The 25,041-nt window shown below is 45.4% G+C and overlaps 1 protein-coding gene and 1 long non-coding RNA gene across 3 annotated transcripts in view; both read left to right on the top strand.

Annotated features, from left to right (window-relative positions):
• Window positions 1-24,783, top strand: part of LOC306932850 — a 520,149-nt gene extending 495,366 nt beyond the window's left edge. The window contains exon 2 of the long non-coding RNA XR_013791172.1: window positions 24,581-24,783. This is a non-coding gene — a long non-coding RNA (uncharacterized lncRNA). The remainder of the gene's footprint in view (window positions 1-24,580) is intronic.
• Window positions 10,409-24,783, top strand: LOC306932839 (uncharacterized protein). 2 transcript variants are annotated; one of them, XM_079514782.1, is made up of 7 exons: window positions 10,409-10,724; window positions 16,657-16,794; window positions 17,466-17,568; window positions 18,866-19,007; window positions 20,033-20,109; window positions 20,722-20,994; window positions 22,244-24,783. In XM_079514782.1, the coding sequence occupies exons 1-7, from the start codon at window positions 10,439-10,441 to the stop codon at window positions 22,677-22,679; spliced, it is 1,455 nt and encodes a 484-aa protein (XP_079370908.1). In that variant the 5' UTR covers window positions 10,409-10,438; the 3' UTR covers window positions 22,680-24,783. The 2 variants fall into 2 exon arrangements, with proteins under 2 accessions (XP_079370908.1, XP_079370909.1); XM_079514783.1 differs by lacking the exon at window positions 20,722-20,994.
• Window positions 24,784-25,041: the final 258 nt, after the last annotated feature.

Raw genomic sequence — 25,041 nt, 5'->3', positions numbered from 1 at the left:
GCATGGGAGAGAGAGAGAGAGAGACAGAGAGAGAGAGAGAGAGAGAGAGAGAGAAATTAATCAAATAGATGGAGGGACATTACAGCAATACAGTAACTCATGTACAATGCGTGCACGCACACACACACACACACACACACACACACACACACACACACACACACACACACACACACACACGCACGCGCAAACACACACACACACACACACACACACACACACACACACACACACACACACACACACACACACACACACACACACACACACACACACACCACACACACACACACACACACACACACACACACACACACACACACTAATCTCCGGGCAGCTTTAGTGTCAAGAAGCCTGGGCGGGTTCTAATTGGTCACGGTGGTGGGGGTTGTCATGGCAACCAACACTTTTACGAAGGTTGTCGGTTTGGAGGTCCGCCAAGACCCGCCGCTTCTCAACATGGGGTCCGCGGACCACCCGGGGGTACGACATTGACCATGTGCACACCGCGGCCATCTTCCATAAATCCAAACAGAATCTGATTGAGAGCCCATACATCCAAACAGAAAAGTCCTATCTGATTGACAGCCCATACATCCACACAGAAAAGTCATATCTGATTGACAGCCCATACATCCAAACAGAAAAGTCCTATCTGATTCACAGCCCATACATCGGAACAGAAAAGTCCTATCTGATTGACAGCCCATACATCGGAACAGAAAAGTCCTATCTGATTGACAGCCCATACATCCAAACAGAAAAGTCCTATCTGATTGACAGCCCATACATCCAAACAGAAAAGTCCTATCTGATTGACAGCCCATACATGCACACAGAAAAGTCCTATCAGGTCCTATTCGGGTCCAATATGCACTCACACACAATCATATATGAATCATGATATGAATAATAATTTAAAACAATAATAACACTTGAAAATTCTCAGAACATGGAATCTACAGTACAGTATGGAGCCTACAAGTTGGGTCCGAAGTTAGTCGAAGAGGGGATGAAGAGGCTAAAGAGGTGGGGGTGATCGATCCTCCTCTCCGTTTGACCGGCTGACAGGTGAATTTTTAGGCCTGTCTTAAAGGAAGCCTGCAGGTATACAGTAGTAGCCTGGCTAATAAGCCAGACCGAATCAGGAGAGGCTCAATTGTACGCCCATTTCCTACACCAGAGAACTGGTGTGGCCAATCGGGACACGGTATGCAACATGGGCGGGCTTTGGTACACTGACGTTCAATGCTTGAGACCTTTGACTGACAGTAGCTCTGACCAATTGCGTCAAAGAGAAAATGTTTGAACCCCCCCCCCCCGGGAAACAAGATCCATACACAGCATCTCCAGACTCAAATACCACACGACAGTGTGATTTGAGTCTGGCTTATTAGCCAGGCTAATACAGTAGTAGGCTGACAGGAAACGGGAGAGAGATGGGGGAGGGGGGGGGGGGGAGACACGCAGCAAAGTCCGTCGGGTCAGGGGTCGAACCCGCGACACACTGCACGGGGCCTGGGCCGCTGAGCCACGGCCCAGGCCCAAAGTTTTCATTTTCAAACGATTGCTATAGTGCCCACCTTTGGCCAATTGGAGCAAGACTGGTTGCAGTGCTATTTGGCATGACCCGCCTCTACCATACTGTAAAATCATGTGACTCTGCATGCATGTACAGTTGGAGGCCATCGATATTGTCCTTTTCTTTTTGCTGAGGTTTGCGTGATCTGCGCAAAAGGACAGTTAACCCATTTTGGGCGGGAACCCCTTTTGGTGTTTTAAACATTGTTATAATTTAGCTATTGAAAAATAGCAGATCTCCAAGCTCGTAGCGCGCCACACGGTGGCGCGCTACGAGCTTGTAGATCTGCTATTTTTGAAAAATCGTGAAAATATTTATTTCAGAAAACTGGAGGATTTAGAAGGATTTTTTAAAATTTGAGTCAGGCCTAAATGGGTCAAATAATAAGGGACAATATCGGTGGCACCCAACTGTATCAGAGTAATCTAATAAGAGAGTAATGACACTCCCGTTGACTCTCATTGTAACAATGGAATGCGGAAGTGCTCATTCTATCTCAATGGAATAGTTCCAGCCATAGGAGCAATGTTTGGAACTATCGCCCATAGGCACCCGCTTTGCGGCGAGATCAAAGCGTGTCACCACTCTCTTACTAGATTACTCTGGCATGTACAGTTGGGTGCCACCGATATTGTCCCTTATCATTTGACCCATTTAGGCCTGACCTCAAAATACAAAAAAAATCCTTCTAAATCCTCCAGTTTTCTGAAATAAATATTTTCACGATTTTTCAAAAATAGCAGACCTACAAGCTCGTAGCGCGCCACTCGGTGGCGCGCTATGAGCTTGTAGATCTGCTATTTTTCAATAGCTAAATTATAACAAGGTTTAAAACACCAAAAGGGGTTCCCGCCCAAAATGGGTTAACTGTCCTTTTGCGCAGATCACGCAAACCTCAGGAAAAAGAAAAGGACAATATCGATGGCCTCCAACTGTATTAGGGGCAGAAGAAGAATTTCCATTGGCTCATAAAACCGTATCAAGCGAAAAGGAAAACGGTATCAAGTGAAAAGGGAAGTTCGGGGAAATCGGATTAAACCCCATTTGCTGCGCTAAGGTGATGAAATTGAACGAGCAAATGGAATCGTGCACAATGCCTGGCACAAGCTGTCAAATAATTTATTTGACTAGACAACACAATGGACACAAGGAAGTGACAGGCACTCACATCTGCTGATTATAGGAAAATTACAAAGAGATGTGTAGGAGATTAAGGAGAGATGAAGCAGCCCGACTCCGTGGACATCTCCATTGCAGGCGCGCGGTGCGCACCGCTCTATACCAAACTAATTTGGCATATAGGCTTACGGTTGCTTTTAAACTCCACTATGCGCCTTCCCAAATGTGTGTGACCAAAATAGCCATTTAGGGGAAAGCGTGCCAACACGCCCATGACCACACCTCTAGGCGCAAATACCGGTGTCGGCATAATCGATAGCGGGTGACGCTGGGGACAGAGTAAGCTCCTATACTCGTAATTTTCGGGCAGCGGCTGACTTGCGGGCAGCGTCGCGGGTAACGGCACGGGACGAAAATAGAGCAATAAGTACCCACGCATGTAGAATTCCCAGCCTCAGCCAATTGATTTGCCATGGCAACCGTACCTGCAATTTGATTACTTAACCAGTCCACTTTTCACAGTCAAGTTTGCACTCTTCAGACACAGGCAGACAGACAGACACAGAGATCTCCATTTATGGGCACAAAAGGGACACAGACAGAGGGTTAAAATGGGTGCTATGGCAACGGGTATTGCATACTAGGATCCCAACTTGCATCGTTCCCAAGTAGACACAGGTCTAGTCTGTAGCCTATAATCCACATGAGGTCAGAGGAAGAGCTGCTATATGCATGAAATGAGCAAGAATATTCCTCTGCTACTGTATATTGCCTTGGTCCAATACCACCTGGAACTGTACTGTACTGCTGTGTGAATGAATGTGTCACGGTAGCAGAAAGTTGAACCCAAATGCAGAGCCAAAGGGGCAGGCGGCAGGCAGACGAGCAGGCAGTAGAATAGGTGAGCTGGGTTCATGAAAGTTTGTGCAATGATCTGACGATGAGTGAAGTGAAGACCAGGGCTTAAATACTGTCAGGGCTGATGAGTTGATGGCCGGCAGGTGTGTCAATTGAGTGCGATGAGGTGACCACAGACAGGAGTGCCAAGGCTGGAAGCTGGGAGGAAAGCCGACGCCCACACACAGCCACAGTATGGCAACACAGGGCCACATACTGTGACAGAATGTGCATGAGCTAGTCTGTGGGGCCACGGTGAGCGTTAGCATTCATGACCCGAAAGAACGTGCACTGAAATGACCTTGTGAGGTATGATGATGATGATGCGTCAGTGTTATCAGTTACCGGGAAGTCCGACGTCAAGAACTTCCACAGAAAAGCGTAAGGGATCGGATTGCCTGGTTGAGTCATCAGTGTGTGTGTGTGTGTGTGTGTGTGTGTGTGTGTGTGTGTGTGTGTGTGTGTGTGTGTGTGTGTGTGTATGCACGCGTGCGTGCGTGCGGCAGGGGCTGAGTAATGGAAGGATGGGACAAAGCCCTGCACCACCCATATAAGAGAGGTATTATCAAAATGTCAAGGTCGTGATGTCACACGTTTTTTTTATTTTATTATTTACATGAGAGAGAGAGAGAGAGAGAGAGAGAGAGAGAGAGAGAGAGAGAGAGAGAGAGAGAGAGAGAGGCAGAGAGAGAGAGAGAGAGAGAGAGAGGGAGAGAGATAGAGAGAGAGAGAGAGAGAGAGAGAGAGAGGCCCTTTCCGAAACGAGGCGTCCCTGCACAGCACAATTATATAGTGGCTGAAAAAAATGCAAAATATATAAATATACGTAATATTTAGAATTTAGGCTTAAATGTTGTCTAGTACCTTAGTTTAAACTTTTGCTGCCCACCCTCCTCCACCCCAGCTACCACCTGTCTCACCCTCCACCCCAGCTACCACCTGTCTCACCCTCCTCCACCCCAGCTACCACCTGTCTCACCCTCCTCCATCCCAGCTACCACCTGTCTCTCACCCTCCTCCACCGCAGCTGCCACCTGTCTCACCCTCCTCCACCCCAGCTACCACCTGTCTCACCCTCCTCCACCCCAGCTACCACCTGTCTCACCCTCCTCCATCCCAGCTACCACCTGTCTCTCACCCTCCTCCACCGCAGCTACCACCTGTCTCACCCTCCTCCACCCTAGCTACCACCTGTCTCACCCTCCTCCATCCCAGCTACCACCTGTCTCTCACCCCCCTCCACCGCAGCTGCCACCTGTCTCACCCTCCTCCACCCCAGCTACCACCTGTCTCACCCTCCTCCACCCCAACTACCACCTGTCTCACCCTCCTCCATCTCAGCTACCACCTGTCTCACACCCTCCTCCACCGCAGCTGCCACCTGTCTCACCCTCCTCCACCCCAGCTACCACCTGTCTCACCCTCCTCCACCCCAGCTACCACCTGTCTCACCCTCCTCCACCCCAGCTACCACCTGTCTCACTCTCCTCCACCTCAGCTACCACCTGTCTCACCCTCCTCCACCTCAGCTACCACCTGTCTCACTCTCCTCCACCTCAGCTACCACCTGTCTCACCCTCCTCCACCTCAGCTACCACCTGTCGTTTTGGATCTGCTGTTTTTTTTTTTATCTAATTTTTATCCCACGATTTTGTAACCCATTTTTCACCCCTGTGTCAATTATCTAATGTGATCCTGGGCTCTACACACCCTCCGCCAACCTGGGGAGAGCAACGGACTTGAACTCATGCTTCCTTCATGCATGAGTGTCCAAGTTGCTCCTTTACACCTGACAGGGGGGAGTTTCCCTGGTTGGACGTAGCGCATGGAAGGAACACGTTATTCCAACCAGTTCCATTCCCCTCCATCAGGCGCCCCAGCTGGCCAGGGGAAGGCAGTTTAGAGACCAGGATTACTGCATGTTTTTGTGAGGGTACCAACCCTAGGGGACACGGGGAGAACATGCAAACTCCACACAGAAAGGCCCTTTCGCCAAGGATCTGCTGTTTGTTATAAATATTATATATTCCATCCCATTCATGGAATCCCATTCACACACACACACACAAACCAGGTGAACACCGCTCTATATAGAGCACTATTCTAAAATAGTGCTCTACAGCAGGGGTTCTCAACGTTTTTGGCCGGGGACCCCCGGAAATGCTTTGGCAATGTCTCGGGACCCCCGCCCCGCCCCCTCCCGACCCCCAATATAAATTGACTGCTACAATAACCTTAAACCATTTTGGGCGGGAACCCCTTTGTGTTTTAAGCATTGTTATAATTTAGCTATTGAAAAATAGCAGATCTGCAAGCTCATAGAGCTTGTAGGTCTGCTATTTTTGAAAAATCGTGAAAATAAAATTTATTTTTTTGAAAATAATTTGGGGACCCCCTAAAATAGGGGGCGACCCCCCGAGGGGTCGCGACCCACGGGTTGAGAACCCCTGCTCTACAGAGCACCGATGTCGAATGAAACTATGAGTATACACTATAGAGAGCTACGTAACACGCTAACTTAATTAGGCCTACATAAGTTGAGCCTTTTTTGCATGGCTAAGATGGAGAGTGAAGAGGTGGGTTTTCAGACTACGGCGGAAGATTGGGAGTGAGTCTGCAGTTCTGACTGCAATGCGGGAAGTTCAATCCATTGCAAGTGAGATAATACTGTAGTTGTAGTACAGTATCTCTATTTGCCAACCATATGAAAAAGGCTATTGTAAATGTACTGAAGTGTTAATCTTTCCTTTTCCTCCGTAAAGCAAATATAGTTCTGTGTCGGTCACCAGAACAATGTCCTTCACACACACGCACACGCACGCACACGCGCACACACACACACACACACACACACACACACACACACACACACACACACACACACACACACACACACACACACACACACACACACACACACTCTGATAAGGGGTGTGTGTGTGTGTAACCTATAACCTACAGTATAGCTCCTTTACACAAGGTTGCACACCTCAGCTCAAATGCTACTGTGCTGCTAACACACACACACCCCCACACCCACACACCTGCTGTCTGTGTTCATGTACATTGAATTCTTACACATTTCAGCATACTTTTCTCTGACAGCTGTCAATCAACAAGGATTCGCACGGATTTGAGTGACAAGACCGATAATTGGGTGAGAACACATTGAGATATATATATAGTTGTATTACGGCATCAGCTCTGTTGTAATACGGCATCAGCTGCCTGACACATATAGCTGCATAAGCATATTGATAACCATGTCTACTACTGTATCAGAGGGACTGACTGTGTACGATATGATATGATATATGAGATGCAAGCGTGTTCCTGCTCATTCTGTTCTTATCATAGTATTCCATAATCTACTAGGGACCTCATAGATCTACTGTCCTATATTACTATGTGTAATAAACTTCAGAATGCATGGTAACATATCACTGATGTGTTAGCATGTGTTTTCCGCGCCTGCGACTCACAGTGGATCTTCATCCAAAGGGATTATATGTAGACTTCTAGATGCTACTTCTAGATGGTCGCCCTTTTAATCATTACACACACACATATATCACTCATTCTTGAGATGAGGGACAAAAGTGGAAAAAACATGTCCCACACATAAGAGCCTTATTTATGTTAAAAATAAATTAATCCTGCTGTTATTTTACAATAATATTTCAGGTGCAGGTTGAGTTGCTACTGACAGGACATTACAGGAGGTGGGCTTTCTGGCCTTTGACTTGTCCCTTTCAGGCACAGACGCACAGTTTGACTTCACTGGCCACTGCAGGGAACTGTGGGGGAGAAACTTTGGTCTCTTGACACCCCGATTAGGTTCAGGGTTTTTTTGGTGGAGACTTGCCTTTCATGACATCGTTGCTGCAGCAGTTGATCTCCTTACTGCGAGCGGTGGCACACTCTGGGTCTCTGGGGCGTTGTATCTTGGTGGCCTCCTGCAAGTGTTTCTCCGTCCTTCTCATGAGCTCTGTGTTCTGGGGCTCTGTTATAGTCAACTTACATTGTCTTGGCTGGAGATTGCTTTCCTGCAGGGTCCAGCCCAGTCTTGTGCAGATGGCTGCTGGCCCACCTGGAGGCCACAACCTCACTTGTTCGGTTGGTGTGATTAGGTGGGGTGGTCTTCCCCAATCAGGATGAGGGGTTTGACCCTTTCAAACCGTTGTAGCGGCAGTCTGGCCAAGTGTCTGTATTTAGTTGTGAGGCTAGATACAGGATACGATTGCTCACCCAGCCCCAGCGGTGACTTGAGGTGAAGGCTCCTTTGATTTGTTAACATTGCTTTGGTTGACATGCTGGGGACACAGAGAACGACACTGATGCCTTCAGTGTCTGCACATCCTGCCTGATAGTTCTGAAGGCAGATCTTCAGGTGTTCCGTTGAGGCAGAGTATTTCGCTCACTGTTCACCTCAAGCAGGACTTCAAGGTGTTTGCCTTTGCACAGGCTATATGGCTAGGACTCGTGCTTCAACCACTCAGAGAACTCCAACAGGGTGTTGGTTGCTCCTGGGCCGCAGAGCATTGTGCGGCGGAATTCAGCTCTCATCTCTGATGGCAGCTTGTTGAGGAGTAGTGCAACTTGTGAGCCGTATCTAAGTTCTGTGTCTCCCTCTGGGCCTAGGGTTGTTAGCATGCCTACCAGCGACTGTACTTGAAGCGCAAACTTCTCAAAGGCCACCCCATCGCCTCGACAGATGTCAGCTGCCTCCAAGACACTTGCTATTTTCCGTAACACTAATTGGTGGGGCTGTCCAAACATGTTGTTTAGGTGTCACTCAGGCCTGTTGGTGAAGTCGGGCCTAGGTGGTCTAGAACATGAGTTATTTAGTTTGGGGATATTAATAAAATCTGGTAATAAATTCCTTACCAAGAATTTTCTTCACCAATGTGTTTGGAAGGCTGTCTACTAACATATCCCACATTGCTTTATACCACCCTAGGGGAACTTTTGACAGCTGCAAAATGTTCATTATGCTTTAAGTAGCATGTGACATGTCAAACTAGGGGGTTTTCATGATTCTGAATGCATTCCAAGCATTAGTTTTGCACAAAAAACACTCCTTGGGCTGAAAACAAATGTGATGAGGTCAGCACATTTGGGCACATTTGGGCAAGTGGATATGGCTGAATTTAGCCCAAGGAGTTTGACCCCTAGTTTGGCCATAGACCCCCTAGTTTGGCCATAGCCACTTGCCCAAATGTGCTGACCTCATCACATCTGTGATGATGGCTATGGCCGTGTTTAGCCCAAGGAGTGTTTTTGTGCAAAACTAATGCTTGGAATGGATTCAGAATCATGAAAAACCCCTAGTTTGACATGCCACATGCTACTTAAAGCATAATGAAATTTAGAACATTCTTGGTAAGAAATGTATTCCCAGATTTGACATTATTATGATAATATTCCCTAACTAATTGGTAAAATAATAGCAGGTCCGCCATTTTTGAAAATGGCTGCCATTGTCACAGGATAAATCTAAATAGTAGTACTGTATTTCCCATCCTTGAAAATGTAGTATTAGTCACCAGAATCAAGATCCTAGGTGGTGTACGTAGAACTTGAGTTATTGGGAAATAACAGAAAGTTGGCGGCCATTTTGAAAAATGTCTACCATGGTCACAGGACAAATCTAAATAGTACCGCATCCTTGAAAATGTATGATTAATCACCAGAATCAAGATCCTAGGTGGTGTAGAACTTGAGTTATTGTAAAATAACAGCAGCTGGTGGCGGCCATTTTGAAAAAATGGCTGCCATGGTCACAGGGCAAATCTAAATAGTACCACTGTATTCCTCATCCTTGAAAATGTGGGATTAGTTACCAGAATCAAGATCCTAGGTAGTCTAGAACCTAAATCAGTTCAACTTGTCAACTGACGTTGGTCACATGATGTTTTTGTTAATTTCCAAAGAAATAGATGATTCGATGTCAAATATTTTGTGCTTATGTATTGAAACACCAACTGAAATACTACGTAATGATGCTTTTTTTTTTTTTTACATGGTTTTTATGTACTGTAATAATATTGAAAGTAAAGTTTGCAAATAAAGGATTTGAGAAATGGGATATTTCATAATAGTGTGATATTGGAATAAAACAATATTAAATGAATTGTATTACTTAACTTGACTACTGAAAGCAATTATAAGATAACTGAGGACTTTATAGTATTGTTGAAATTATCAAATTAAAATAAAATCGATTTGAGTGTGTCTGACGGAGTTGACATGAATCAGTTATTAAGTGCATAAATGTCCCATTTTAGAAAGAAATGTTATGCGAAAAACCTGTTCCTTCTCAAGATTGGTAGTTGAGACCTGTGTCTAAAAATACATCCATGTTCCTTCTCAAGACTGGTAGTTGAGACCTGGGTCTACAAATACATCCATTCTTTAAAAAAAAATCTGATTTGAAAAAAGTTTTGTCCCTTTAATATCTCAAGAATGAGTGATACACACACACACACACACACACACACACACACACACACACACACACACACACACACACACACACCCGGCCGTACACTATCCACATAATATCCTTTACTTTTTACATTGTATATATATATATATATATATATATATATATATATATAAAATTGTTATTATATATAATATAATAACAATAATAATAATGAAAAAATAACCCCCACCATTTGCCAGCTAGCTGCAACATGAAATCTTTTTGTTGTTCGCCAATCAAGAATGCAACCAGCGTGTGTGTGTGTGTGTGTGTGTGTGTGTGTGTGTGTGTGTGTGTGTTTGTGCGTGTGTGTGTGTGCGCACCGTGGCGTGAACCAACAACAGGATATCATTATGTCCTCGTGTTCTTGCTGCTTTGTGCCTGGTTGTTCCTCTTGGCTGTGTGCCAGTGGGACTGCTGGGGAGGACTCTACATGTCTGGTGAGGAACACTTCCTCCTCCAGAACATCAAAACTACAGCAGCCTCCTCCTGCGGACCTCCTAGAAGACCCAGACCCAGCAGCAGAACCCCAGCAGAACCGCAAGCAGAACAACATGGACATCGAGGTTCTGAGGGAGCAGTACCGCTTGACCAGAGACCAGCAGAGAACCGAGACCAGAGTGCTGATGTTCAGACAAGGTGAGTCTCGGTCTCTAACCCCCTAATAGCGACTGGAGGTCCGCGCGTAGAGCCCGTACTTCTAACGTACACGGACAAAACAAACATGTAAAGTGCTGAGCCGGTAGCCTCGGATGTCAGCTCGACTGTATGTATGTAAATAAGTGTTTTAATCTGATTAATCCCGTCTGTGTCGGATGCTGTGCCAAGTTCCCTGTGTGTTCATAATGGCCAGTAGCGGTGGGGCGCTTCAGGTGAGAGCCGGTATTACACTCCATGTAAACGACTTGGAAACGATGTCGTTCTGCTGCCGATGGGATTAAAACGCACATCTATTGAAAAAGACGGAATAATACGGTGCGAAAATATTCCGAACGCAGAGTTAACATTCCGGGCTATCGGGTAAATCACCTTCATATGTTGTACATGTATTTTCGGAGAAATACGGGCTTTACTGGTGAGGTGAAAGGCAGTACGGGTCCATTTGGTTCCATTTGTAACACTGTCATATATGTATAGGCTACTGACATTTATAAGTTTGAGCACAACTTGCTCTAAAACCTGCCGCTCTGTAAGAAACTGTGGGTTTAATTTCAACCATCCCAGACTGAACTATCTATTATACATTTGAAAACATGTGCCCAAGCGCACGCACAGGAACAAAAGGCACCAGCTACTACGTCACTGACACGCTGCAACACGCTGCAACACACACTGCAACAACACACTAACACGTCACACACTTACCCTCCGCGTCGTTGGTTCCCTATCTCCTCATGTCGCGCCGCACGGCCACACTCGACACCAGCCGCGTAAAAACTGTCATCGCACTGCCACTACAGCCGGCTCCCGTCCACACTCGCAAACAACATCAATATCAATAATAAACACAAACACGCCACAAGCACCGACACCCCCGCCTAATTTCTTGCCACGTCTATGAAAACAAGCACAAAAAAAATGCCATTCAACACGCTACTTACACACACTACCACTCGCTTACAATACGCGGACCTGGCAACACTACATTCCCTCTCCCATTGGCTCACAGCCCACCACGTGACCCACACAGGGAGGGAGACGATTGCGTGATGCTTCTATGTACAGGATTCTATAGGTCACCACTTTTGGTGTGACACACACACGGCTTCTGTTTACTAGAAGAAGAAGAACTACACAGCGCACACTCTGATTCTAACTTGGACACTTACCATAATGCTAACACGACCGCGTCGACACCTGGCGTGGTACAAGCGGGACAAACCCAGGCGCATATATGGATACCAACAACAACACTACACGCACACGCGCGCGCTGCAACAACAAACAGCTACGTACAGTGTGTGTGCGTGCGTGCGTGCGTGCGCGGGGGGGGGGGGGGGGATTTTGGATCGCCTCGCGATGCAGCTGAAATGGCACACACACACACACACACACACGCCACAAAACGCTAATAATAATAATAATAATACACAATTACAACACTACACTAATCATAACAGCACAGAACAGTACAGTACACGAGTACAGTACAGAAAGAAAGCTCACATCAGAATATTAATCCATGTAATAATAATAATAATAATAAAACATAATAACACAACACTAATAACTATAATATCAACAGTACAGAGAACAGTACAGTACATCAGAATATTAATCCATGTAATAATAATAATAACAATAAATAAGCACACAACACTAACAACAGTACAGAGAACAGTACAGTACACATGAGTACAGTACAGTACAGTATACTGTTCCTGCGCCTTGCCATGCTCTTTCAATCATAATAATAATAATAAATAACAACACTACACTAATAACAACAATAACATCAACAATACAGCGAACACTACAGTACACATGAGTACAGTACAGTACAGAAAGAAAGCTCACATCAGAATATTAACCAATGTAATAATAATAATAATAATAAATAATAACACAACACTACTAACTATAATATCAACAGCACAGAGAACAGTACAGTACAGTACATCTGAATATTAATCCATGTAATAATAATAATAATAAAAAAACACTAATACAACAGTACAGAGAACAGTACAGTACAGTACACATGACTACAGTACAGTACAAAGACTTACAGTACAGTACAGTACAGTATACTGTTCCTGCGCCTCGCCATGCTCGCTTTCATACGCACATACACAAAACCAAACAGGGCCACTCAGCCAGCTTGGCAACTTTGCGCTTTCCAAGCAAATGCATAAATGAAAACATCATGGGTTGCCATTGCCTTCTTCCCATTTGCGACGCATCGCGTTAGGATGAGCGGGCCGAAGGCCCGCGAAATTCTAGTTAGTTACAATACAACAATGATGTTATTTCGCTACTAGGCTACTCACCCAAACAAAACGAACCGTGGTCAATTTTGGACATTCTAGGTCGTTGAACTTGGAAAGCCTTTTTTTCTCCGCGGTGGGAATTCTAATGCTCTCAGAACTCCACCTTTTGTGTAGAATCATTTATTTTGGGGGGGGGGGGGGGGTCAGAAAATACAATAATGTCCATTATTTTATTTATTTATTCATGCCACCATGCAGACCGTTCATGGATTTGTTTTGTTAACTTCCTGGTGTGACGCACGCACGCACACACACACACACACACACACACACTGTTATTCTGAACTAACTGGAATTCAGTGCTGTGGACAAAGTAGCCTTAGGCTAAGTAAAAAAAAATAAAAAAAAATCTTCTTTTTAATATCAGTTCATTGCCAAATTTAAATTTAGGGTATTTACTATTTTACCCCCAAACATTTAATACATAAACAATAATAATAACTGAACATTTCTAAAGTGAAAATAGCTGATCTACAAGCTTGTAGACGATGATGAATGAGAATGATTTTATTATAATTAACTTCCTGCATGGATTACACACACACACACACACACACACACACACACACACACACACACACACACACACACACACACACACACACACACACACACACACACACACACACGCACACACACAGGGGCCACTGTACCATTTTTTTAGTATAGGCCTACAAGTTGCAATTATTAGAGGTAATCACAATTCTTTTTCCTGTAATTGTTTCCACATGGAAACATTTTGTAATTCATTACATTAACAAAAACATATTAAATCAAAAAATGTGGATATACAAGTTCCCTGTTAGCTGTGTTGTCATTTAGTTGTAATATTATCTGCCCTGTAGATCTGTTGTTTAGGAAACCTAAAACGGAACCAGAAATGTGACTTTTTATTTGTATAGGTTCCAAAGTTCAAAATGTTAAAAACCACAATCACATGTGTGTCAATTAATAATAACCTTTCATGACATGAAATGCAGCTCAAAGTGCTTTACAGAACAGTGAAGAAAAATAAATGCAAGCAACAGCATAAAACAACATTAAAATAATAGCTAAAAAAGGGCAGCGAATCAGGCAGAACAGTGAGGACACATAACAACACAGCGATTTAAAAATCAACTAGTGAAACATCACATTGTAATTCGAATCGTAAGGTGACTTGAGTGGATTGTTTTCATGCCTATACTGACAGGCCTATTATAATATGGTGGTGTTATAATGGTATACAGTATTTGTTATGTTTCTATATTGTTGATTCGTCAACAGTGTCTCAGACAGATGTGTGACACAGGGCTATGCTATATTGCTTATGGCAGTCCGTCGATGTCGACGATGACGTTTCTCCTCATGATTATCGTTGTGTCATGTGCATAGCCAGGTACTATTCAGACCGACGTGTGATCCACAGACTTTGTCACAGGAGGGGCAGGGGAAGGCCTCACTCACACCTTCACATCTAGCATACAACATTGTTGGATGCTAGATGTAAACAAAGGGTAAGTGTCATGGCCGCCCCAATGCATTTCCAATGGAAGTCACATGGTTTGACACAACATTTGTGTTGTACGGCTTTCGGCTGTGTTTCGACTGCCCCCCTCCCCCTCATACAACAAAAATGTTGTGTCAAACCATGTGACTCCCATTGGAAATGAATTGCGAGCTTGCATCAGTAAACAAGTCTGATGCATCAGCTATACAACAATCTGTTGTGCACATCTGAGTGAAGCCTTTGTCACAGGAGGGGCAGCTATAGGGGAAGGCACCAGTGGAGTTCGGTGGTCCTAAGGCACGTCGGTGCCTCTGTGCACGCCGCTGTACTCTCCTCTCTCTCACACACACACACACACACACACACACACTCTGAATACTGGAACGCTACAATGCGTGTTTCTGTTTCCCTTTTAGGCCTATAGTAGTAATCACAAACTGCACAGGGTGCAGATATGACTAAAAACCTAAATGTATACAAAGAATTCACTGATGCGTAATCTTTTCTTTCAAAAACAAAATGGTGGAAATGGTTGATCGTGACGTGTTGTAAGCTTGTAGATCTGCTATTTCTGCTATTTAAACAAAAAAAAGTGGTGCAACTCCGTGTGGGGGTCCCCGGGGGAGGGGGGAGTTCCAGACCCACAGGAACGCACCCAGGGTGCCGGCCCGATTCCGGCGAGCCGCCCCGCGTCCGAAACGGTTGAGAAATGACAGAGTTATCGTGTGGGGGTCCCTCTAATGTACCTTCTACTGTACTGTACTGTACTGTACTGTCACTGTAATCTACTGGCACACCTGAAATCACCATATATACAGTTAATATGTGCGTGTGTGTGTGTGTTAGGTTGCACACAGGTGGTGAAAAACAACCATGCTGTTTTCGTGCTCATACCCAGGCAGCCAGCCAGGCAGCTACCCACACACATAGTCACTTAACGAAGTGGTTTGCACCACTTAACATAGTCACTTAATGAAGTGGTTTGCACCACTTAACATAGTCACTTAAGGAAGTGGTTTGCACCACTTAAAAATGTATTGTGTTGACATTTTTCCAACATGGAAGCAATAGCAGTTGACACGAATAACAGTCTAACTCTAAGTCCATCATTTATTCTGACCCCACCCTGAAAAGCCTTATCTGATCTGAACCCTTATCTATAATTTATACATTATGGATAATTAGTGTGGACCTAGACTGTTATTCGTCTCAACTGCTCGATTATGCAAAACATAATTGCGATTATCTCAAATAATTGCGATTCTGTAATAATTGTATTAGGCCTATAGTGTGATAGTGACAGTATGTGTTGTATTGTTGCTTGTTTCAGTCTCTCGGGATATGTCCGGCTCCATTTTTGAGGTTTTTGATTTTTTTCCCTGTTGGTACTGAACAGCCTTTACGTCTGTGTGTTGGTTAAAGAAAATGAAAAGTACAATAAAAAGCGCTTCGACAAAAACCTCCTAACTCCACTTGAGCTGGATGTTTTTAATTTTCATTTCTTGAAAAAAAAAAACATTTTGGAGTTAGGTGGTTTCTTCCAGACAGCAGAGATATTTATAATATATGTTGCATTGTTCTTGTGTCAACAGTGTCTGTGATGTTGCATTGTTCTTGTGTCAACAGTGTCTGTGATGTTGCATTGTTCTTGTGTCAACAGTGTCTGTGATGTTGCATTGTTCTTGTGTCAACAGTGTCTGTGATGTTGCATTGTTCTTGTGTCAACAGTGTCTGTGATGTTGCATTGTTCTTGTGTCAACAGTGTCTGTGATGTTGCATTGTTCTTGTGTCAACAGTGTCTGTGATGTTGCATTGTTCTTGTGTCAACAGTGTCTGTGATGTTGCATTGTTCTTGTGTCAACAGTGTCTGTGATGTTGCATTGTTCTTGTGTCAACAGGAGTTGTGTGATAGTATGTTGTTGTATTATTGTTGTGTGTTGTGTATTGTTGTGTGTGGTTGTAATGCTGTGTGACAGTCTGTATAATGTTCTATTATTGGTGTGTGTTGTAGGCCTACTGTTGTTGTCAACAGTGTCTCATTTGTTGTGTGATTGTAATGTTGTGTAATGTTGTGTGTTATTGTTGTCGACAGTGTCCCAGGAGTTGTGCGAAGCGGCCAACATCGTCTCCGTGGCCCAGGGTCTACCGTTGCCATGGGAACCCCCTGCTGGCGGCCCCACCCCCTGCGGCACCCCCCCGCTGACCTCCGACCCCTGGCACACTCACCTAGGTAGGGGGGCGGGGCTGACATCTGACCTTTGGTACACTCCCCTAGGTAGGGGGTGGGGCTGACCTCTCTGACCCCTGGCACACTCACCTAGGTAGGGCAGTGCGGGGCTGACCTCCGACCCCTGGCACTCATCTAGGTAGGGGGCGGGGCTGACCTCTGGTACACTCTCCTAGGTAGGGGGCGGGGCTGACCTCTCTGACCCCTGGCACTCATCTAGGTAGGGCGGGGCTGGACGCTGCAGCTGCCGGCCACTATATCTATCAAAAAGTTTATCTGTCAACTTTTTATATAAAGAATATTTCGTTCGCTCCATTTTTGAGGCTTTAGATTTGTCTTCTTTTTTTTTCTTTTTTTGTGTGTGTGTGTGTGTGTGTGTGTGTGTGTGTGTGTGTGTGTGTGTGTGTGTGTGTGTGTGTGTGTGTGTGTGTGTGTGTGTGTGTGTGTGTGTGTGTGTGTGTGTGTGTGTGTGTGTGTGTGTGTGTGTGTGTGTGTGTGTGTGTGGCTGCGCAACAGTGGTGAAAAAAAGGTGAAGGCTGGATACGGTTATGCCATGTTTGATTTGATTTTTTGTGTGTGAAACTTCTTGCCTATAATGTTTTGTTTTTTGTTTTTTTGAAGAATGGATTAAATTGATTGGTTGAATTAACGTTTGCACCGCTATACATCCCCAGGGATACACCGACGGGCCTGCCTTCATGTTGGAGGAGGTGTTTCGCTCAAAGCTGTCCCCCCTGCAACTGGCACAAGCTTCACTAGTTTCCCCACATGCTCCTGGTTAGTTGGCTGTCTCAGCTGTCCTACTGTCTGTCTCTCCTACGCTGTCTCCCTCTCAGCTGTCCTACTGTCTGTCTCTCAGCTGTCCTACTGTCTGTCTCTCCTACGCTGTCTGTCTCTCAGCTGTCCTACTGTCTGTCTCTCCTACACTGTCTGTCTCTCAGCTGTCCTACTGTCTGTCTCTCCTACGCTGTCTGTCTCTCAGCTGTCCTACTGTCTGTCTCTCAGCTGTCCTACTGTCTGTCTCTCCTACGCTGTCTGTCTCTCAGCTGTCCTACTGTCTGTCTCTCCTACGCTGTCTCCCTCTCAGCTGTCCTACTGTCTGTCTCTCAGCTGTCCTACTGTCTGTCTCTCCTACGCTGTCTGTCTCTCAGCTGTCCTACTGTCTGTCTCTCCTACGCTGTCTGTCTCTCAGCTGTCCTACTGTCTGTCTCTCCTACGCTGTCTCCCTCTCAGCTGTCCTACTGTCTGTCTCTCAGCTGTCCTACTGTCTGTCTCTCCTACGCTGTCTGTCTCTCAGCTGTCCTACTGTCTGTCTCTCCTACGCTGTCTGTCTCTCAGCTGTCCTACTGTCTGTCTCTCCTACGCTGTCTGTCTCTCAGCTGTCCTACTGTCTGTCTCTCCTACACTGTCTGTCTCTCAGCTGTCCTACTGTCTGTCTCTCAGCTGTCCTACTGTCTGTCTCTCCTACACTGTCTGTCTCTCAGCTGTCCTACTGTCTCCCTCTCAGCTGTCCTACTGTCTGTCTCTCCTACGCTGTCTGTCTCTCAGCTGTCCTACTGTCTGTCTCTCCTACACTGTCTGTCTCTCAGCTGTCCTACTGTCTCCCTCTCAGCTGTCCTACTGTCTGTCTCTCCTACACTGTCTCCCTCTCAGCTGTCCTACTGTCTGTCTCTCCTACGCTGTCTCCCTCTCAGCTGTCCTACTGTCTGTCTCTCCTACGCTGTCTGTCTCTCAGCTGTCCTACTGTCTGTCTCTCCTACGCTGTCTGTCTCTCAGCTGTCCTACTGTCTGTCTCTCCTACACTGTCTGTCTCTCAGCTGTCCTACTGTCTGTCTCTCCTACGCTGTCTTTCTCTCAGCTGTCCTACTGTCTGTCTCTCCTATGCTGTCTGTCTCTCAGCTGTCCTACTGTCTTGTGATCCCAGATGACTATATTCTATGCATTTGATGTATTACCATGTGTTGTTCTTGCTTAATGTAAAGTCGCTCTGGATTAATAGCGATAAATGACTATAATCTTAATAGCGTCTGATGACTGATGACTATAATCTTAAATTGTATGTGTCGTCCAACAGGCCTGCCTCATCCCTCTCAGACACTACCGGCTCCTCCCCGCAGGGGGCAGCGGTCAGACGCTCCTCCGTTTCCTTCTCAGATGTTTCTGCTGTTCGCTCGGTGCACAGCGTCGCGGGAGATGACATCTGCGACGCCTCCAAGGTGATGTCATCTGATTCAATTTGATTTGATTTTGATTTCAGACTTGTCTAGAACAGTGGTCGTCAAACGTTGTGATTTCAAGGAACTTCCCCGATACTCTGAGAGTGTACAAACCAAATGGTTTGTATACACTCTCAGAGATACAGACCTGTAAGGGTCCATTTGGTTCTATTTGTTACACTCTCAGAGATACATACCTGTAAGGGTCCATTTGGTTCCATGTGTTACACTCTCAGAGTTACAGACCTGTAAGAGTCCATTTGGTTCCATGTGTTACACTCTCAGAGTTACAGACCTGTAAGGGTCCATTTGGTTCCATGTGTTACACTCTCAGAGTTACAGACCTGTAAGGGTCCATTTGGTTCCATGTGTTACACTCTCAGAGTTACAGACCTGTAAGGGTCCATTTGGTTCCATGTGTTACACTCTCAGAGTTACAGACCTGTAAGGGTCCATTTGGTTCCATGTGTTACACTCTCAGAGTTACAGACCTGTAAGGGTCCATTTGGTTCCATGTGTTACACTCTCAGAGTTACAGACCTGTAAGGGTCCATTTGGTTCCATGTGTTACACTCTCAGAGTTACAGACCTGTAAGGGTCCATTTGGTTCCATGTGTTACACTCTCAGAGTTACACACCTTGTTAAAAAACTGGTCACAGCATAAATAAATTATTTAAGTAATTAAATGAGTATCTGTGCTGTCTTGCCACAGGCGACTGTGGCTCAAGAGGTAGAGCAGGTCGTCCAATGATCCATGGGTCGGCGGTTCGAATCCCGGCTCCTCCTGTCTACATGTCGAAGTGTCCTTGGGCAAGACACTGAACCCCAAATTGCTCCCGATGTGCTGGTTGGTACCTTGCATGGCTTCCGCCGCAATCGGTGTATGAATGTGTGTGTGAATGGGTGAATGTAATGCACAATCTATGTAAAGCGCCTTGGATAAAGGCGCTATATAAATGCACCATTTACCATTTACCATTTTACCACAGCTTCTAAAATCTGTGATTTAACTTTTTTTTTTTAGGCAACAGAACCAAGTGATGGTTCTCCTCGAGGTTCTCCAGAAGGTTCCAGTGAGCACCATCCCACACACCTCTCCAGGTTAGCAGAGCTGTACACGTTTCATTAGTGGTGCGTTCAGAAATTCGCACTTGAGCGAATTCGCACTGGTGTGCCCTGCATGTCATTAGTTAATTCAGTGCACTCTGTGCATTGTCGTTAAAAAAATCTTGTGCGCTGTGCCGACTGACCCACCCTACTCAGAAGTTGGGGTTGTCCAGTGTGAGTGCATCACTGCAGTGTCTCGAGCGCTCCTCGGGGGGGGGGGGGGGGGGGGGCAAAACTGTTCCTTTGATCTTCATTATTACACTCGGCCACGCTCAGCGCGCTCTATGACGTCACAGCCCAGTGCACTCAAAATAACTGCACACTCCTGGTGCGCATATCCGAACGCTCCGTATGCTTAATTGTGTTTCACCGTAGGTTGCATTTTGTTTCGACTTTCTTTGTTTGTCTTTCCATTTCAGTTATTTTTTTTATGGCTTAGTTTTGGGGCTTTTATTAGTTTTAGTGTTGTATTTTTTGTTTTGTTTTTTTGTACAGGGCTATTTCTTCCCACATACAGTAAGTGACACTTCCGTCCCTCAAATGAACATGGATGTGGTCACCCTACAGGTAGTTCTATAGTCAACTCTAACAACGTTATGCTTCCAGAGTGCCTTCGGTGGACGTTTCACTAGAAGGTACTCTCAGCGGTTCTCCACAACTACAGCCAGCACCCTCCACGTTCCCCCGCTACGCCTCCAGAGAAGAGGAGGAGATGGAGGAGACGGACAGCTCTGTGAGCGTCTCCAGGGACGGTTCCTCTAGCGGTTCTCCTCCTGAAGGTTCTAAAGACTCCTCCGGTGGTGACGGTTCCTCCGTCTGCAGCTCTACGGAGACCCACGGCGAGACGGAGACGGAGAGCCACGGCGCGCAGGAGGACAGGCAGGGCTCACGCACTGTTTTAACCCATTTAGGCCTGACGTCGAAATTTAAAAAAATGTCTTCTAAATCCTCCAGTTTTCTGAAATACCTATGTTTCTATATCAGTGGTGCTCAATATTTCATGTCAAGAACCCCAAATATTATATGTATTTGGCCGCCGACCCCCCCATCTGAAAATATGTTGTTCCAGTGACCCCCCAGAAGCAAAAAACGTTCGTTCTGATAAAATATATATTCCAAATTTGTGCCACATTTTCACGATTTTTCAAAAATAGCAGACCTACACGCTCGTAGCGTGTAGGTCTTGTAGGTGATGATCTTGTAGGTCTGCTATTTTTCAATAGCTAAATTATAACAATGTTTAAAACACCAAAAGGGGTTCCCGCCCTTAACAATGATTTTTAACACATCTATGCCAGATTCGATAATTCTCGTATATAGAGCCTAAACCCGGCTTCTCGTCTTTTATTGATTTCTATGAATGCAGAATGAATACCACTAGAACAGTGCCCGTTGGGGGGGATGATCAGGTGTGATCAATTGGCTAATAAAGGGCGATGTCAAATTGTGACATCAGAACAGGCCAGCTCCATATATGGAGATCCAGGGTTGGATTTGGGCCCTGTCCTCAGCCTGGGCAGAGGCTTTTGTGCTGGTTCTGGACAACCGACGATCCGACGGACTCGACACCGGTGGGGCGAACGGTTCTCGAGTTACGTGGATTAAAGACGTACACACACACGCACAGAGACTTGGTGCATTTATAGTTACTAGAGCGGTGCCCGTTGGAGCCTCTACAGCGGTGCCCGTTGGGCACTGGCCTAATTGGAACGATGCAAGTTGTAAATCCATGCCCCACCCAGATATTATTCGGGGGGTGTTAACACTATTATTAACCTTCCCGAACGCCCGGGGGTTATTTAATCCATTAAATCATACCGCCCAGCGATTTATAGCAGCGGAGCACTTTTACCGATGGACCGGATGTTATCCCGGATGTGGCTGAAGCAGCTAGATGTAGCCAAAACATTCTAGAGGCGATCGACAACAACGGGCGGTATGATTAATTCTACCGCGACTAGCGACGGGACCGCAGTGGGCCGTCTAACACATAATCTTTGAGTTGGACGGAGTGATTTAGATCAAGAGTTATTAACGTTTTAAGATTTTCGGTCTCGTCGGCTAATTCCAGACCTTTTAAAAAGAAATTCCCTTCTAATTATTATTATTATTATTTACTTTTCCCCAGGAATGTCCAGACCGTGGGACCACTGCACCGGGACAACAACAACACCACCGTCACCATGGCAACGTTGGTGGAGGCGGTGCCAGACAACCACCGCAGCCAATGGAACGGTGGCAGCAGGACTTCCAGGAAGCTCTCGACTCCCTCACTAACCAGGCAGTCCAGTCTAGGGGGTCTAGGGGGCTGCCATGCCCCTCAGACCCCCTCACTAACCACGCAGTCCAGTCTAGGGGGCTGCCATGCCCCTCAGACCCCCTCACTAACCAGGCAGTCCAGTCTAGGGGGTTGCCAGCCCCCCATACTCACCAGGCAGTCCAGTTTGGGGGGCTGCCAGGCCTCTCCGAGCCCATCGGCACAACGCTACTACCCGTTTCCCAACAGGAAAACGCCCACGAAGTCGGAGGCTGCCCGGAAGCTGGGCATGTACTCGTCATTCTGAAAGCTCTGCTTCTCAAACACTGGTGCGTGACGGGACCCCTGTTCGTACGGGACCCCCGTTTGTGGGTCACGCGACAAGTAGTGAAACTAGGCCGGTCTACAAGCTCGCAACGCTATAAGCGACGTGCTGTGGGCTTGTAGATCTACAAGTTTGGGTCCCCCATCGGCAAAAATGTCTGATCTCTCTTTTTGGGTGTCGAGCTAAAAAGTTTGGAAACCACTGATGTAAAGCACTCGTTCTCAAACTCTTTATTTCATGTCAAGAGTTTGTGCAAATCTTGTCAAATGGAACCAAGTGTGTCCGATAATCCAAATGATTCTCCTTGCTGACGTACTGTACAGATGTCACGGTCTTGGCCATATAGGGCTAGTCTCCCATTGCCTTAGAGCAGTGGTTTTCAACCCTTTTCATATCAAGGACCATCATTTATTTGGCATTTGAGCCACGGACGACCATTTGATGACATTTAGCCTCTCAGACCCAACACTTGCTGTATTGATGTTGTTACCATAGGAGAGATAACAGGCAAATGTTGATCAAAATAACAATTATTCTACATTCTCTAATTGTGTGGTTTTCTTGTAAATTAAGTTTTAACTTAAGTAATGCTGTTGTTTCACAATAATGTAACTCTTGAGAGTGTCCATTTGGTTTCATTTTACACTCTCAAGGGTTAAAGTTCTATTAGGGTCCATTTGGTTACTAGTCTCGCGTTACCAGACTGTTGCGTCTCGCAATTTCCAAATGCTTCCATCATACAGTCTGGAGCAATGGAAGAGCTGTCACGAGTAAAATATAAAGCGGAAGTGGAGCCTCCTCCCCACTTCCGTTTTGTCTGTACAGTCGTGCAAATTTATCCTAATATAAATAGAAATCATCTAAGCATTTATAGCTTGCTGCTTAGCATAAAAGGAAATAAAACAATAAAATGTAAAGATAATTTAAATTATATTATATATTATATTTTTTCGTGAACGGAAATGTCAGCTTCCTTACTCGGATTTTGGGAGGTGTAGTTCCAGACTCGTATAACATTCAGAGATTGTGGAATAGTTGTCTGGCTACGCGAGACTATTCGGTTACCAACCAACTCTCCATCATTTAGCTGGGGACCACCTGGAACCCCCTCAAGGACCACTGGTTGAGAACCACAACCCATTTTGACCTGAGATCAGATTCTAAAAATGTCTTCTACATCCTGACAGTTTTCTGAAAAAGCTATGTTTCTATGTCAGTCGTTCTTCGATTTTTCAAAAATAGCAGACCTACAAGCTCGTAGCGCGCCACTCGGTGGCGCGCTATGAGCTTGTAGATCTGCTATTTTTCAATAGCTAAAGCATAACATAATGCTAACACCAAAAGGGGTTCCCGCCCAAAATGGCGAATCAGAGGCCAATCATGAAAATCTCGCCACTAGACACACGCGACTAGAATAGAAAGTCCCATCATTGATCAGCTCTCCGATTTACAAGCATGGGGTGTCGATTCAAATGAATGTTGACATGACATGGTGGCACACTGACTATTCTAGAAAATAACAACGTGGTGGCCCTTGATTTGGAAAGGTTGCAGACCCCTGGTGTACAGTGTAATGAAACCTGTTCATATATGACCTTGTAAGGCTTCACTCACACGTGCACAACGGATTGTTGTATAGCTGATGCATGAGACTTGTTTACCGATGCAAGCTCGCAATTAATTTCCAACGGGAGTCGCATGGTTTGACACAACATTTGTGTTGTATGAGGGGGAGGGGGGGCAGTCGAAACACAGCCGAAAGCCGCCGTACAACAAAAATGTTGTGTCAAACCATGTGACTTCCATTGGAAATGCATTGGGGCGGCCATGACACTTACCCTTTGCAATCTACCATGCAACATTGTTGTATGCTAGATGTATAGGTGTGAGTGAGGCCCATGGCTGCACCATATGAACATGTGATGCCACGACATGGTTGAACAAGTAAACACATTTAAAGTATACTAGTTTGTATATCATATCTTTCTGCCTCAGGTTAGCTTCTGACATAGTAACCCAGACAATGGTGAATATTAACTGTATATTATGTGCACACACTGGTGAAAATAAAGACATGATGGATTATATTTCCGTTCCAACAACTTGATTTCACTGAAAACATTGGGTACGTTTACATGAGGTCTTTCAACCCCTCTTAATTCCGAATAGAAGTTAAATCCTATTAAACGTTGTCATGTAAACACCTACAAAAACTTAAATCCGAATGAAAATGCTCGATGCGATTTAAAAACCATTCCGATGTCACTGGCCGGATTATTCCGATGTTCAATGCGATTGAAAGAAAATTGGACTCATGTATACACTGCTTCGGATGTAAGTTCAT

The sequence above is a fragment of the Electrona antarctica genome, assembly GCF_951216825.1.
Source record: "Electrona antarctica genome assembly, chromosome: 11".
In the NCBI taxonomy this organism is placed as follows: Eukaryota; Metazoa; Chordata; class Actinopteri; order Myctophiformes; family Myctophidae; genus Electrona; species Electrona antarctica.
This window is presented reverse-complemented; position numbering and strand designations above follow the sequence as displayed.